The sequence below is a fragment of the Oncorhynchus clarkii genome, chromosome 25 (assembly GCF_045791955.1).
Source record: "Oncorhynchus clarkii lewisi isolate Uvic-CL-2024 chromosome 25, UVic_Ocla_1.0, whole genome shotgun sequence".
Taxonomy (NCBI): domain Eukaryota; kingdom Metazoa; phylum Chordata; class Actinopteri; order Salmoniformes; family Salmonidae; genus Oncorhynchus; species Oncorhynchus clarkii.
The window spans coordinates 14,017,117-14,031,356 of NC_092171.1; the positions used below are offsets into that span (position 1 = coordinate 14,017,117).

The 14,240-nt window shown below is 43.5% G+C and overlaps 1 protein-coding gene across 2 annotated transcripts in view; it reads left to right on the forward strand.

Moving 5' to 3' along the window:
* Positions 1–14,240, forward strand: part of LOC139383419 (rho guanine nucleotide exchange factor 10-like) — a 93,685-nt gene that overhangs the window by 15,495 nt on the left and 63,950 nt on the right. For both annotated transcript variants that reach the window (XM_071127960.1, XM_071127958.1), the window contains exons 3-8: positions 8,704–9,129; positions 10,583–10,912; positions 11,776–11,812; positions 11,954–12,042; positions 12,463–12,519; positions 12,880–13,067. In XM_071127960.1, the coding sequence (XP_070984061.1) occupies positions 8,704–9,129; positions 10,583–10,912; positions 11,776–11,812; positions 11,954–12,042; positions 12,463–12,519; positions 12,880–13,067 (1,127 nt within the window). The remainder of the gene's footprint in view (positions 1–8,703; positions 9,130–10,582; positions 10,913–11,775; positions 11,813–11,953; positions 12,043–12,462; positions 12,520–12,879; positions 13,068–14,240) is intronic.

A 14,240-nucleotide genomic window follows, 5' to 3' on the forward strand; every position in this document is an offset into this window, starting at 1 on the left:
CTCCCAGCATATATACAGTGCCTTGTGAAAGTATTCGGCCCCCTTGAACTTTGCGACCTTTTGCCACATTTCAGGCTTCAAACATAAAGATATAAAACTGTATTTTTTTGTGAAGAATCAACAACAAGTGGGACACAATCATGAAGTGGAATGACATTTATTGGATGTTTCAAACTTTTTTAACAAATCAAAAACTGAAAAATTGGGCGTGCAAAATTATTCAGCACCCTTAAGTTAATACTTTGTAGCGCCACCTTTTGCTGCGATTACAGCTGTAAGTCGCTTGGGGTATGTCTCTATCAGTTTTGCACATCAAGAGACTGAAATTTTTTCCCATTCCTCCTTGCAAAACAGCTCGAGCTCAGTGAGGTTGGATGGAGAGCATTTGTGAACAGCAGTTTTCAGTTCTTTCCACAGATTCTCGATTGGATTCAGGTCTGGACTTTGACTTGGCCATTCTAACACCTGGATATGTTTATTTTTGAACCATTCCATTGTAGATTTTGCTTTGTTTTGGATCATTGTCTTGTTGGAAGACAAATCTCCATCCCAGTCTCAGGTCTTTTGCAGACTCCATCAGGTTTTCCTCCAGAATGGTCCTGTATTTGGCTCCATCCATCTTCCCATCAATTTGAACCATCTTCCCTGTCCCTGCTGAAGAAAAGCAGGCCCAAACCATGATGCTGCCACCACCATGTTTGACAGTGGGGATGGTGTGTTCAGCTGTGTTGCTTTTACGCCAAACATAACGTTTTGCTTTGTTGCCAAAGAGTTCAATTTTGGTTTCATCTGACCAGAGCACCTTCTTCCACATGTTTGGTGTGTCTCCCAGGTGGCTTGTGGCAAACTTTAAACAACACTTTTTATGGATATCTTTAAGAAATGGCTTTCTTCTTGCCACTCTTCCATAAAGGCCAGATTTGTGCAATATACGACTGATTGTTGTCCTATGGACAGAGTCTCCCACCTCAGCTGTAGATCTCTGCAGTTCATCCAGAGTGATCATGGGTCTCTTGGCTGCATCTCTGATCAGTCTTCTCCTTGTATGAGCTGAAAGTTTAGAGGGACGGCCAGGTCTTGGTAGATTTGCAGTGGTCTGATACTCCTTCCATTTCAATATTATCGCTTGCACTTCCATTTCAATATTATCGCTTGCACAGTGCTCTTTGGGATGTTTAAAGCTTGGGAAATATTTTTGTATCCAAATCCGGCTTTAAATTTCTTCACAACAGTATCTCGGACCTGCCTGGTGTGTTCCTTGTTCTTCATGATGCTCTCTGCGCTTTTAACAGACCTCTGAGACTATCACAGTGCAGGTGCATTTATACGGAGACTTGATTACACACAGGTGGATTGTATTTATCATCATTAGTCATTTAGGTCAACATTGGATCATTCAGAGATCCTCACTGAACTTCTGGAGAGAGTTTGCTGCACTGAAAGTAAAGGGGCTGAATAATTTTGCACGCCCAATTTTTCAGTTTTTGATTTGTTAAAAAAGTTTGAAACATCCAATAAATGTCATTCCACTTCATGATTGTGTCCCACTTGTTGTTGATTCTTCACAAAAAAATACAGTTTTATATCTTTATGTTTGAAGCCTGAAATGTGGCAAAAGGTCGCAAAGTTCAAGGGGGCCGAATACTTTCGCAAGGCAGTGTGTGTGTGTGTGTGTGTGTATATATATATATATACACACACACACACACACACACACACACACACTTTTGTGTGTGGACACTCCTTCAAATTAGTGGATTTGGCTATTTCAGCAACACCCATTGCTGACAGGTGTATAAAATCTCGCACACAGCCATGCAATCTCCATAGACAAACATTTGCAGTAGAATGGCCTTACTGATGAGCTCTAACTTCATGGGATGCCACCTTTCCAAATAGTCAGTTCGTCAAATTTCGTCCCTGCTACAGCTGCCCCGATCAACTGTAAGTGCTGTTATTGTGAAGTGGAAACCCCTAGGAGCAACAAGGCTCAGCCGTGAAGTGGTAGGTCACACAAGCTCACAGAATGGGACCGCCGATTGCCGAAAAATCGTCTGTCCTCGGTTGCAACACTCACTGCCCCTGGAAGCAACTTCAGCACAATAACTGTTCGTTGGGAACTTCAGAAAATGGGTTTCCATGGCCGAGCAGCCGCACACTAGTCTAAGATTACCATGCGCAATGCCAAGCGCAGGAAGGAGTGGTGTAAAGCTTGCCGCCATTGGACTCTGGAGCAGTGGAAACGTGTTCTCTGGAGTGATGAATCACACTTCACCATCATCCACCATCTGGCCGTCCAACAGACGACTCTGGGTTTGGCAGATGTTTGGCAGGATGCCCCAATGCGTGGTGCCAACTGTAAAGCTTGGTGGAGGAAGAATAATGGTCTTGAGCTGTTTTTCACGTTCGGCCTGGGCCCCTGAGTTCCAGTGAAGGGAAATCTTAACACTACTGCAGACAATGACATTCTAAATGATTCTGTACATCCAACTTTGTGGCAACAGTTTAGGGAAGGCCCTTTCCTGTTTCAGCATGACAATGCCCCCTTGCACAAAGCGAGATTCTTACAGAAATGGTTTGTCGAGATTGGTATGGAAAAACTTGACTTGGCCTGCACAGACCTGACCTCAACCACATCGAACACTTTCCAATGAATATTGAACGCCGACTGCGAGCCAGGCCTAATCACCCAACATAAGTGCCCAACACCTCACTAATGCTCTTGTGGCTGTATGGAAGCAAGTCCCCGCAGCATTGTCCCAAAATCTAGTGGAAAGCCTATAGCCGCAAAGGGGACCAACTCCATATTAATTTTGGGATGAGATGTTCGACGAGCGGGTGTCCACATACTTTAGATCACGTAGTGGTGGATGTAGCTCATTGTCCTGACATGGTATCTTTTTTTTGTTGTTTTTTTTGTTTTTGTAACAGCAAGTGCAGTCTTGTAATGTTTTAGCAACATTAACTAACAGGTCTCCAAAGGGTGTTTCAGCTCATGGTGATGGCCATCTAGGTATTCTATGGATTTATTCTGGTCGTGTTGATGAAGTAATAGGTTTGAAACGTCTGTTTTGGTGGACACACTGATGGTCAGCTCAGCTCCCAGAGTGCCTTTCAAGATGGACATAGCAGAGTGTGCAAACAACACATTCCTCTCCTCCTCCGCTGCTCTGGATCTTGTGGGCCACGGAACGAAGGAGTGAGGAGGAGGAGAAATGTGCCACGACTGCGAAGAGCAGACAATGTGCGTCAGTATCCAAGCCCGGGCTGAATACTGCAGCATCTCACACACACACACACACACACACACATCCCTCGGAAGGGAACAGGCAAATATAAATCCCTCAGTTGCCTTGTTGCCGTGGCGATGCTGGAGCACATCGTAAGCCAATGACTCATTGAGCAGAGCAGTGTGGCAGACAGGAGAGGAGAGGAGGGGAGGCACAGGAACAGAATCCATATTGTGGTTATGAATTAACAATGGGTGCTGGGGACAGGCCTAGTGTGTGTGCTGACTAGAGACCATTGAGAAGACTGCAAGCACGCACATTCTCACAGAGCCAACTGTCTATAGCTTCATCATCCACACTCGATTGTGACCAAATTATTGAATGGGCAATTGATGTGAATCATCTGTTCAACTTTTAATGCAATCCCTCTTACATCACATCCAGCTCTGCTTTACTTGGCCCTGCCTGTGCTTCAGAGAGTAGACATGAAGAATGTTAGAATGAATATTCATCCCATGGCTCAGCAGTGATACAGACCTCTTCAGCAGCGGCTAGCTTTTCCCTATCTGTCTAACTGGTCCAACACAGCTGTTCATTACCACGGCTGGAAACGGCTGATTAAATCTCTTTCCAGCTTTTCTCTCCTAATGTTCTGCTCTAGCGCTTTCACTGACGTTTAGTTTTGTAGTTTGCATAAAGGTCAGGGGTCACAGAGGCCATAGTGTTAGTCATGGGCCATTGTCATAACACCAAACTGAGGTATTTGACACTACCTGTCAATCATAATGGTGATTTAGACTAGAGTGGTCATCGTGCTGTGGAACATCAAAGCTTTTGGGTCCCTGAGACATTGGTCTGTGTACTATGTATCAGCGCCACTTAGGGGAAGGATTTATTTAACAGGTAGTTTAGTCCTGCGGGGTTAGTAACTAACCTCTTTGGCGCAAGCGTGCCGCTAGCGACCCACCTCAAGAACATCCGGTGAAATTGCAGAGCGCCAAATTCAAAATACAGAAATAATCTTTAAGCCGATGTATAACACTTGTATTTTTATGATTGTTTATTATGATTAACTTCTTGTTAATCCAGCCGCTTTGTCAGATTTCAAAAAGGCTTTACAGCAAAAACATACCGTGCAATTATCTTAGGACAGCGCACCGCTGACAAAAGCATACAAACATTTTCCAACCAAGTGGAGGAGTCACAAAGTCAGAAATGGCGATAAAATTACTTACTTACCTTTGAAGATCTTCATCTGGTTGCAGTCACAAGAGTCCCAGCTACACAATAAATGTTTGTTTTGTTCGATAAAGTCCGTCTATATCCCGAGATCTCCGTTTTGTTGGCGCGTTTTGTTCAGTAATCCACTGGCTCAAAGGCGGTCAAAACATGCAGACGAATACATCCTAATAGTAATGGTGAAGTTCGTTGAAACATGTCAAACGATGTTTATAATTAATCCTCATGTCGTCAATTGTCTAAATAATCAATATTTAAACCAGACAATAGCGTATTCAATAGAAAGGAAAAACAATGAAGGGCGCGCACACGGTCAAGCGCGCAAACCAGTACTGCATGCTTCCTCAGTCCACTGACAGAAAGGTCGCCTTCATTTTTCAGAAAACAAGCCTGAAACAATGTCTAAAGACTGACATCTAGTGGAAGCCATAGGAACTGCAATCTGGGTCCAGACCCATTAGATACTCAATAGGCATTCAATTGAAAACCACCCACATCAAAAAAATCCCACTTCCTGGATGGATTTTTCTCAGTTTTTCGCCTGCCATATCAGTTCTGTTATACACAGACATTATTTTAACAGTTTTGGAAACTTTAGAGTTTTCTATCCAAATATACCAATTTATATGCATATCCTAGCTTCTGGGCCTGAGTAACAGGCAATTTACTTTGGGCACGCTTGTCATCCAGATGTCAAAATACTGCCCCCAAGCCCAAAGAAGCTAACGAGTTGTGTAAGTGATGCGGTTGATGGTTAGTGGGCCTAACCTCTAGCTTGAGTAAGTAAGGCTAAGTTGCTATTAACCAGTGTTTGTTGTAACGGCTGTATAAACGTTAGCTCAGAGTCAGACAGGAAGTACTTAGCCAGGACAGGAAACATAACTGATATAAATGAGGGTCAAGAAGAAAAGGTATAGGCCTATACTGAGAAAGCTGAGTAGAAAATCTTCTAATTTAAAAAATGCAAAGTGGGAAATTAAGAGTTGTAACCTCTGATTTGGTCATTCAGGAAATTGGGCCAGACATTTTTCACACTTTCTTAGTAGGAACAGGATATGAGAGTTCACTTTGTAGGTTAACCTAGTCATGGGGAAGCCTGAATCTGGATAGGACAGTGTTTGTACTGGGACTTAGTCACATGAGGAATCTGTGGTATGTTTAAGAGCAGAGGCATGCCAGTTTCTGTTAGAAACTCAGCTCGGACCAGGGAGGTAAAGTAGCAGTTTCAGATGGGGTTGTGACCTCCCTAAACTGGAGCTACTGCCTCCCATAGGGGAACTGTGGTATAGGACTCTGGATCCAATAGGAAGCCCAAGGACTTAGACTCTTGTTGAGAGAAAGGGAAGTTTGAATGGGCTGAATACAGAGCATTCCTTTCATCTATTCCACCAGATACATTATGTCACCGTCTGTGAATTATTATGACCAGCATTCCGGCAGGCATTTTGATGTTATGTCTTTTTCTTTTCACACCTTACCGCCTTTTCATCAACCCTTTACACCCCTTCCTCTTTATCTGTCCTACTTCACCTCCTTTGTTCAGTATGGCAGGTCCTCACCCGTCCGCTGTCAGAAAGTACCAGAGATGTGCTCTCACAATGCCTGTCGATTTAATTTGCGATTTTTTTTTGGTTCTTCTACACCTTACAATGGTGTCAGTCAGTCTGTCCTCAATCTGTCACATGTTCAGTTGAACAAACCTACTGTGACTAACCCAACACACAACCCTCTCAATGGAACCTCCTCTACCTTAGCAGTGAAAAGAACAATAAACTGTATAGAGAGAGCAGGTTGCCCCCAACCCAAAACACCATGTCACTTTAAGAGTACTCCTCTGAATGAGGTCTACAATGACATCAACATTCCATATACACCCTCAGCAGTTTAGGTCAGAGAGGGAAAGCCACCTCTCCATAGTGTTTTATAGACGGCATTCCTTCAGTTTTATTTAACTAGGCAAGTCGATTACGAACACATTTTTATTTACAATGACGGCCTACTGTTCACCCTCATACTATTGTAGCTGAGTCGGGCCCTATTCATACAGGGATGCCTAGGCCTGTTCTGGAACACAAGTGCTACATCTCAATAGTATAAAGTGACTTCCGTTCCTCATTTCCATTTCTTCATCCACACCGATCTGAAAGGAGAGGAAGCCATTTTGGACTGTTGAGATACAGCCTAGCAAGAATGGGAAAGATGGTGGTTTTCCTGGTCACTGGGGGTGTGACAACTCTGTTTCCTGTTCGCCTAATTTCATTGTGGGAAGAGAATTTGTTATTTGCCTCCTGTGTGTCAGTTAGTCATTGGTTTCTTTGAACAGAAAGTAGCAGGTAAATTTTTTTACTCTGTCATTATTTTTTTTGCAAAACCTTTTTAACTATTGTGCACAACCTCTAATGTTCCCATAACATCCCCATAACGTTCCCATAATGTTCCATGTTCAACTTGAACTTGCAGGGCTTGTTTTAGGCTGATATCTGATGTTCTCTTGGATCAATACCCACACGTTAGTTCATTAAATAAATTGGCAACATTGTAATGCATGTATTAGTAGTTGTCTTACATTATGTTTGGATTGAATTGGAGCAATTATATTAAACTTCCTTTTTTATTTTATTTTATTGAATGAGTTTGATTTGATTTTAGTATATCATTTAGCTAGAGTTATATTGAAAACATAGACCCACCCTTTTGCTAATTACAAACCTGCATTTGGTGGAGTGATTTATATTTAACTTGGTACTATGTTTTGATCTTGTGATGCTCTTTGAGTGTAATTATTCAACTTAAATTGTTCTACTTCCATGTGTCTCATGTTCTTACTCTTTTTCCACATTTTGTTGTTACAGCCTGAAATTTTCAAAATGCTTTCAAATGAATGACTGAAGACATTTTAGATTTTCATCTTTAATTAAGCACTAAACCCCTCTTTAATGGCAAGCCTTAACAAGTCCAGGAGCAAAAATGTGCTTAACAGGTCACCATAATAATCACCCTGTGTGAAATAATCATTTTACCATGATTTTTGAATGACTACCTCATCTCTGTACCCCCCACACACACACTTATCTTTAAGGTCCCTCAGTCGAGAAGTGCATTTCAAACACAGATTCAACCCCAAAGACCAGTGAGGTTTTCCAATGCGTGGCAAAGAACCGCATCTATTGGTAGAAAATAAAACAAGCCGACATTGAATCATCCTTTGAGCATGGTGAAGTTATTAATTACAGTTTGGATGGTGTCAATACACCTAGTCACTACAAAGATACAGGCATCCTTCCTAACTCAGTTGCCGGAGAGGAAGGACACCTCTCAGGGATTTCACCTTGAGGACAATGGTGACTTTAAAACAGTTAGATTTGAATAGCTGTGATAGTAGAAAACTGAGAATGTGTCAACATTGTAGTTACTCCACAATACTAACCTAATTGACAGAATGAAAATAATTCCAAAACATTCATTCTGTTTTCAACAAGGTGCTAAAGTAATACTGCAAAACATGTTTTGTCCTGAATACAAAGTGTTATGTTTGGGGTAAATTCAATACAACACATTACTGAGTACAACTCTCCATATTTTCAAGCGAAGTGGTGGCTGCATCATGTTTTGGGTATGCTTGTAATCGGACTGGAGAGTTTTTCAGGATACAAAAGAAACGGAATGGAACCAAACACAGGCAAAATCCTCGGAAAACCTGGTTGTCTGCTTTCTACCAGACAGACACAGAGATTTTAATTCACCTTTCACCAGGACAATAACATAAAACACAAGGCTAAATCTATACAGGAGTTGCTTACCAATAAGACAGTGAATGCTCTGGGTGAGTTAGATTTTCAAGCAGATTTAAATCAAAACTATGCAATGCCTGGAAAATGGTTGTCTAGCAATGATCAACAGCCAATTTGACAGAGCGTGAATTTAAACAAATAAATGGGTAAATGTTGCTCAATCTTAGACTTACACAGAAAGACTCACAGCTGTAATCGCTGCTGAAGGTGATTCTAACGTATTGACTCAAGGGGTTAAATTTATCTAATCAAGATTATATTACTGTTTTAATTTTGTATTAATAGTACAGAGTATTTTATGTGGATTGTTAATTTTTTAAAACCATTTTAGTCCCACTTTGTAACACAACAAAATGTGGAAAGTCCAGGGGTATCAATACTTTCTGAAGGCACTGTATACGTTAGCTGTGTTGATCTGACTCTCTCCCCCTCTCCTCTCTTAGTGTTGGTGGACGATGTGCCCTATGCGGATGAAGAAGAGGGGGAGCAGTTTGAATTTGATGACAGTGGGGATGAGGTCCCTGAGGCAGACCGGCTGCCCCCCGCCCCTCTGGCCCCTGACTACGGTGCCCAGGCCAATGGTGTGGCCCCCCACCCAGAGCCAGAAGGAGCAGACCCCGAACACCACCTAGAGGGGCAGCCCTCAAACCCAGACCTCCCAGCAGCGACAGCGACTGTGGACCCAACTACTGCTACAGTTGCCGCATCACTTCCAGTTCCAGCTACCATGGCCACAACAGACTCAGCAGTTGTGGCTGCAGCAGAAGGGGAAAAGGCTTCACCAGTCCCAGTCCCAGCTGACACAGACAGTGACCTACCCCCTCCTCCACCTTCAGAGGACTCCTCTCCTGTAGGAACAGACTCTGTTGGTTAGTGGAAACAACCGTTCAGTGTTCCTCTTTAGCACCTGGAGCTCTGAAGATGGGCTCTCTTTTGTCTCGCCGTAGACCAAATATACACAAATAATGTACCTCCAAAAGCATATCATAGCTCCACACTCAGTGGGTGCTGTACAGTAGAGGGTGTCATGCAATCCATCAGCGCATGTTGTGACTATTGCCTCCACATGTTATATAACCTCATTCTGGCACATGCTCCATGTCCGGCAGGGATAGACGATAGCACCGCCCATCTCTCTGCTGACCCCTGGAATCGCTGGCTGCAGGGGGACTCCTGGAATTCATTAAAAATAATATATTCCATTTAGAAGACTCTTTATCTAAAGCGACTTACAGTCATGCGCGGATTAAGTTTTACGTATGGGTGGTCCCGGGAATCGAACCCACTACGCTGGCGTTACAAGCGCCATGCTCTCTCTACCAACTGAGTTACAAAGGACCCACACACAGTTTGACACTAGCAGGATACCACTGCTCTCTTGCTCATCCTCTTGCTAACACGTACATTCCATGCTCTTGCCTCTCTAGCAGTCATAGCATACGTTCTATGTCTCTCCCCCTCTGACACTTACAACCCAGTCCAATTGATAGTCCAGGCCCCTCTCCATTGGCTGTTCAGTAGTGTTTGCCCTTCAGCATATCTATCTGTACACTCTTAGGAAAAAGGGGTTCCAAAAAGGTTATTCGACTGTTCCGATTTGGTCAATCCGTTTGGGTTCCAGGTAGAAGCTTCTGGGGGAAAAGTTCTACAGGTGTAACCCAATAGGGTTACACCTGGATATTGGGTTACACCTGGAATCAAAAGGGGGAAACCTAGTCAGTTGCACAACTAAATACATTCAACTGAAATGTGTCTTCTGCATTTAAGTCAACCCCTCTGAATCAGAGAGGCGTGGGGGGGGGCTGCCTTAATCAACATCGGCACCCAGGGAGCAGTTGTTGGGGGTTAACAACCTTGCTCAAGGGCAGAACAGCAGATTTCGCCACCTTGCCGGCTCGGGGATTCAAACCAGTAACCTCTTGGTTACTGACCCAACACTCTTAACTGCTAGACTACCTGTAGTGTGTTCTAGAGGGTGATTTATCTCTTCTGACTCCAGGGCCTGAGACGAGGCCTCTCTCTCTCTGCTGTTGGACCGTAAACACACAGCTGTCTCTGTCTGAACCAAGCAGATTGGAGTATTAAGAAAATTTGCTGGTAACCACAGTCAGTATTCTTCTTCAGTGTTCTCCAATGATCTTATTCACTTAACCAAATTGCTCTTATGAAATGTTATGGCACTACCTTAAAGTATTTCGGAGCTGCAAAGTAATCCAGTACCAAACTAGTTCCAGCACATTCAGAGCATCCAGCAACTGTAGCTGTGTTGTATTGATGGGGGCTCATTTGGGGCTAACAGACTGTATTACATTTCCATTTTAGATAAGGAAGTGTCCAGCGATGACCCTCCCCCAGCCAACCCTAGGACCACCTCCCAGAAGAAAGTCAACCCCTACTCTGTGATTGACATCACCCCTGTCCAACTACAGCAGCTGGAGCAGCAGCATGGGCTTGCCCCTTCCTCACCGGTTGAGAGGGTGGGAGGAGAGGAGGGGGATGGACAGGATGTTTCACCCACCAGCCCCCCCTGTGTCCCCCCGGGTTACTCTGTGCCTGTGCCCTGTGGATACGCCACCCCCTCTGGCGTGCCCCTTATCACGCCAGCCTACACCACGCCCATCATCATCCGACACTTCTCTCTGGACGAGGACGGTAAAGGAAGAACCCACCCAGAGTGGAAACCTGTAGAAGGATTTGAACAGACGTTCCTCTTCTATTCTTTCTGCTCTGTCCTGCATTCATGTCGCGAACTTCAGAATAGCATGGTGTAATGTATTTTATAGATTGTTTCTACAATGAACCGAGCACTGAATAATGTGGTGGGCATGACTGTTGAAACTTTGACTTCCTTTTCCTATGATGGAATTCCCCCGTCCTCTCCCCTACTGACTTTGAGATGAGTCTATGGCACCTGCATGCTCTGTACTCCCAACTCATTTTTCCTCTGCTTTCTCTGTCGCATTCCTTTTTTCCTAAAGCCTTGCCACAAGGAAGTGGGGGCTAAATTTAGCCGCCCACTAAATTCTGTGTTGGCGTTGAGGATTTTCCTGTTTTCTTTCAATGTTACTGTAGAACTTTTCAAATTCGTGGCTTGGCCAGTCTGGGGGAAAATTGCAGTGTAATTTAAGCTAGCCAACATATCACAGAGTCACTCCTGTGAAAAATGCTAAGACATTTGGAGTGTTTTGTGAAAGTATTTTAAAGGGTATATTCTGGAGTTAAAATGCCAATATATTGATTGATTGTTCCAATATACTGTAAGGTTGTTCTGTAGGAAATATTCTGAAACGTAGGCCTATCGTTAATATAATATAGCAATTCATCATTGCAGTTTTTAGAATGAGCAATGCATTCTGAAGTATCTTTATAGCTCTTTAATGCAAGTTTAGTTTCAGTGATGGCTGCCCCTTGGTGGTACATAAGGTTTATTGCAAACTGCACATTTTAGGTCATGTTTTTATTTATTGAAGGAGAAGTCCACGTTAATTACTGTTTCTCTCGCTCTCTCCCTTCAGTTACTGTGGTGGCGACATGCAACACTTCTGTAGACAGGTGAGTGACTCTCCTGTCAGGCTCTTTCTTCACTAATCTGCTTTATGTCATCTAGTTGATCTTCCAGAATTTGTGATTATGTGGCATCTTGGTTATTTGCATTGGAATAGCAGGTGGTTATTATTTCTCTTTTCATTCAAGTGTCTTTAGTGAAGAGTATCCTGCCATCAGGGAGGAGGATGCTTTGTCCAAATGGGTGTCGGACCCTGCAAACACAGCCTGGATGGAAAGTAAGTACTCGTTCTCTTCTCATTTAGCTACCAGTGAGAAATGTATTTTCCTGACATTTTCTGTCCTGTTTGTGTTTACCTAGTATTTACTACAGAATTGTGGTAACAATGATGCATACTTTTTGGCCTGCTTAGAACACCACAGGACAGGCATTAAGGTTTTCAGTCCACCACCAAGTCCCATGCACAATGCATGATTATGCAGATTTCAGGTTTCTGTCTTTTTTTTTTTTCTTCTTTTTTCTCTCAAATGAAACACCAGACCCTTCCTTCCTTCCTCTAGCTCCTTTTGAGGAACCGGGCCCTTTGTGTGGTCTTGCCTCTCCTCAGTTCCCTGAAACTGTATTTTGTCCGTTGTGGGAAGGTTTGTTGCACGTTGAGACCTTTAATTCGTTCGAACATGGTTGCTTTGTCATTTAGATCCAGATGAAGTAATTTATGATGACGTGCCCAGAGAGAACTCTGATTCAACTACAGGTTAGTGCAGCATTGCTCCTTTTATCCTTCTTTCATTGTACTGTCATTGCCCATTTGCCACAGTGTCTGAGTACTTGTGCATAGTCGAAACTCTTCTGCATTTCTAAAACCTAATGTGCTGGAATTATTCATCAGATTAATGTCATGTGCCCCTAGCCTGACACAGTTTGATTATGTTCAGTTGATGCCCTAGAACTGCCATATAGAATGTCTTATTTATGCCAAGGAGTTTTGAGCTGATTATGATCATGCTAACTTACTGTACATGAACACAGTGTAACATTGCAGTTTTAATATATTTCACCCAGATTTTTATGCTGTTCCCCTTGGTTTTAACCCTTTGCTGTCCCCCCCCCCCAGAGCCAGATGAGATGATCTATGACGATGTGGAGTTTGGGGAGGAGGGCTGTGGCAGCTCCCTAGACAACGGTTGGAGCTCCAGCGAGTTTGAGAGCTACGACGAGCAGAGTGACGGGGAGGGCCAGGGGGAGAACGGCCTGCCTGATGCCTTCATGAGAGGGAAGACACCGCAGAAGAAGACCACCCATGTATGTAAACTAAGCACCTTACCCTCCCGCTGTCTACAGACCTGTCCTTCTGTGGAGGGAGAAGGGTGGAGAGGGGGTGAGAAGAATTGGGATTTGGGTACAAGAAATTGAGGACAGGAGGGGGAATATACTGTATTCTATAGGGAGTAGAAGATTGAGCGAGAACAGGAAGGTTCTGTGTATTATCTTCATTCACCAGGAGATGTAGCAGGTGCAGATGGACACCACAGAAAGAGAGAAGCTAAAGAAAGGGAAGTTTTACATCGGGATCTTGAACAGACAAGGAAGTAGAATCAGTGGGACACAATGAATATCTAAAAGATCATATCCAGTTAAACGGGAGATTTCAAGCATATTTCAAATGATTACTACTTGAGCTAATGTAAATACACCGTAGGCTTATTCTTGCCTTCTGGCTGCACATGTTATTACTATGTTCCTGATAATATACTGTTCATTTGTGTATTTGGTTTGAAGTGAATGGCCCGCTTGTTTTTTCAGCCCAGAGGTCTTGCCAGGGAAATCCCACGGTTATTACTCAGCTGGCTGCACAAACTGACTGCTTGGCTTCTTTAGGAGAAATAGGCCCTGTTAAGATGAGTATCCGGGGTGGTAGACGAAATAGGAGTAAGGAGGCGAGGCCTTAGCTGAGGTGAGAGTGGGCGGGTTGGCGTGAGGGCATGATCTTCTCTGGCTGAGCACCTTCAAAGGAACGGTCTGGTAACGCTTCAAATGGCTCTGCTTTCGTTTAGCTTTCTCAAGATCTGACACGCTTGAAAGAACACTATGAGAAAAATATGAAAGATCTTATGGCAAATACAGTGGGAACAGTAGAGCTGCAGCAGATTAAACAGAAACACTAGCAGAAGGTAAATGCCATCGTACTGGTCGGTGTGTGTCGTCACCCTGCCCTCCGCTAGACAAGGGTTCTACTCCAAATGTATATTTTTCAGCAGACAGTAACAGTCTAGGTAGATCTTCTTTGACCCTACCCTAGCTAATCAAAGTGCCTCTAACCTACTCACATTCCTTATTTAGAGTTAAGTACTTGTCTCTTCATGCCCTTAAGCATTTGTGAGAATCCTTTAGTTCAGATTGACTCAGTTCAGCTGCTGTCACAGTTGCTGTCTTGTTCCTGTATTTACATGATCTGCCATCTTCCCTTTTTCTCCT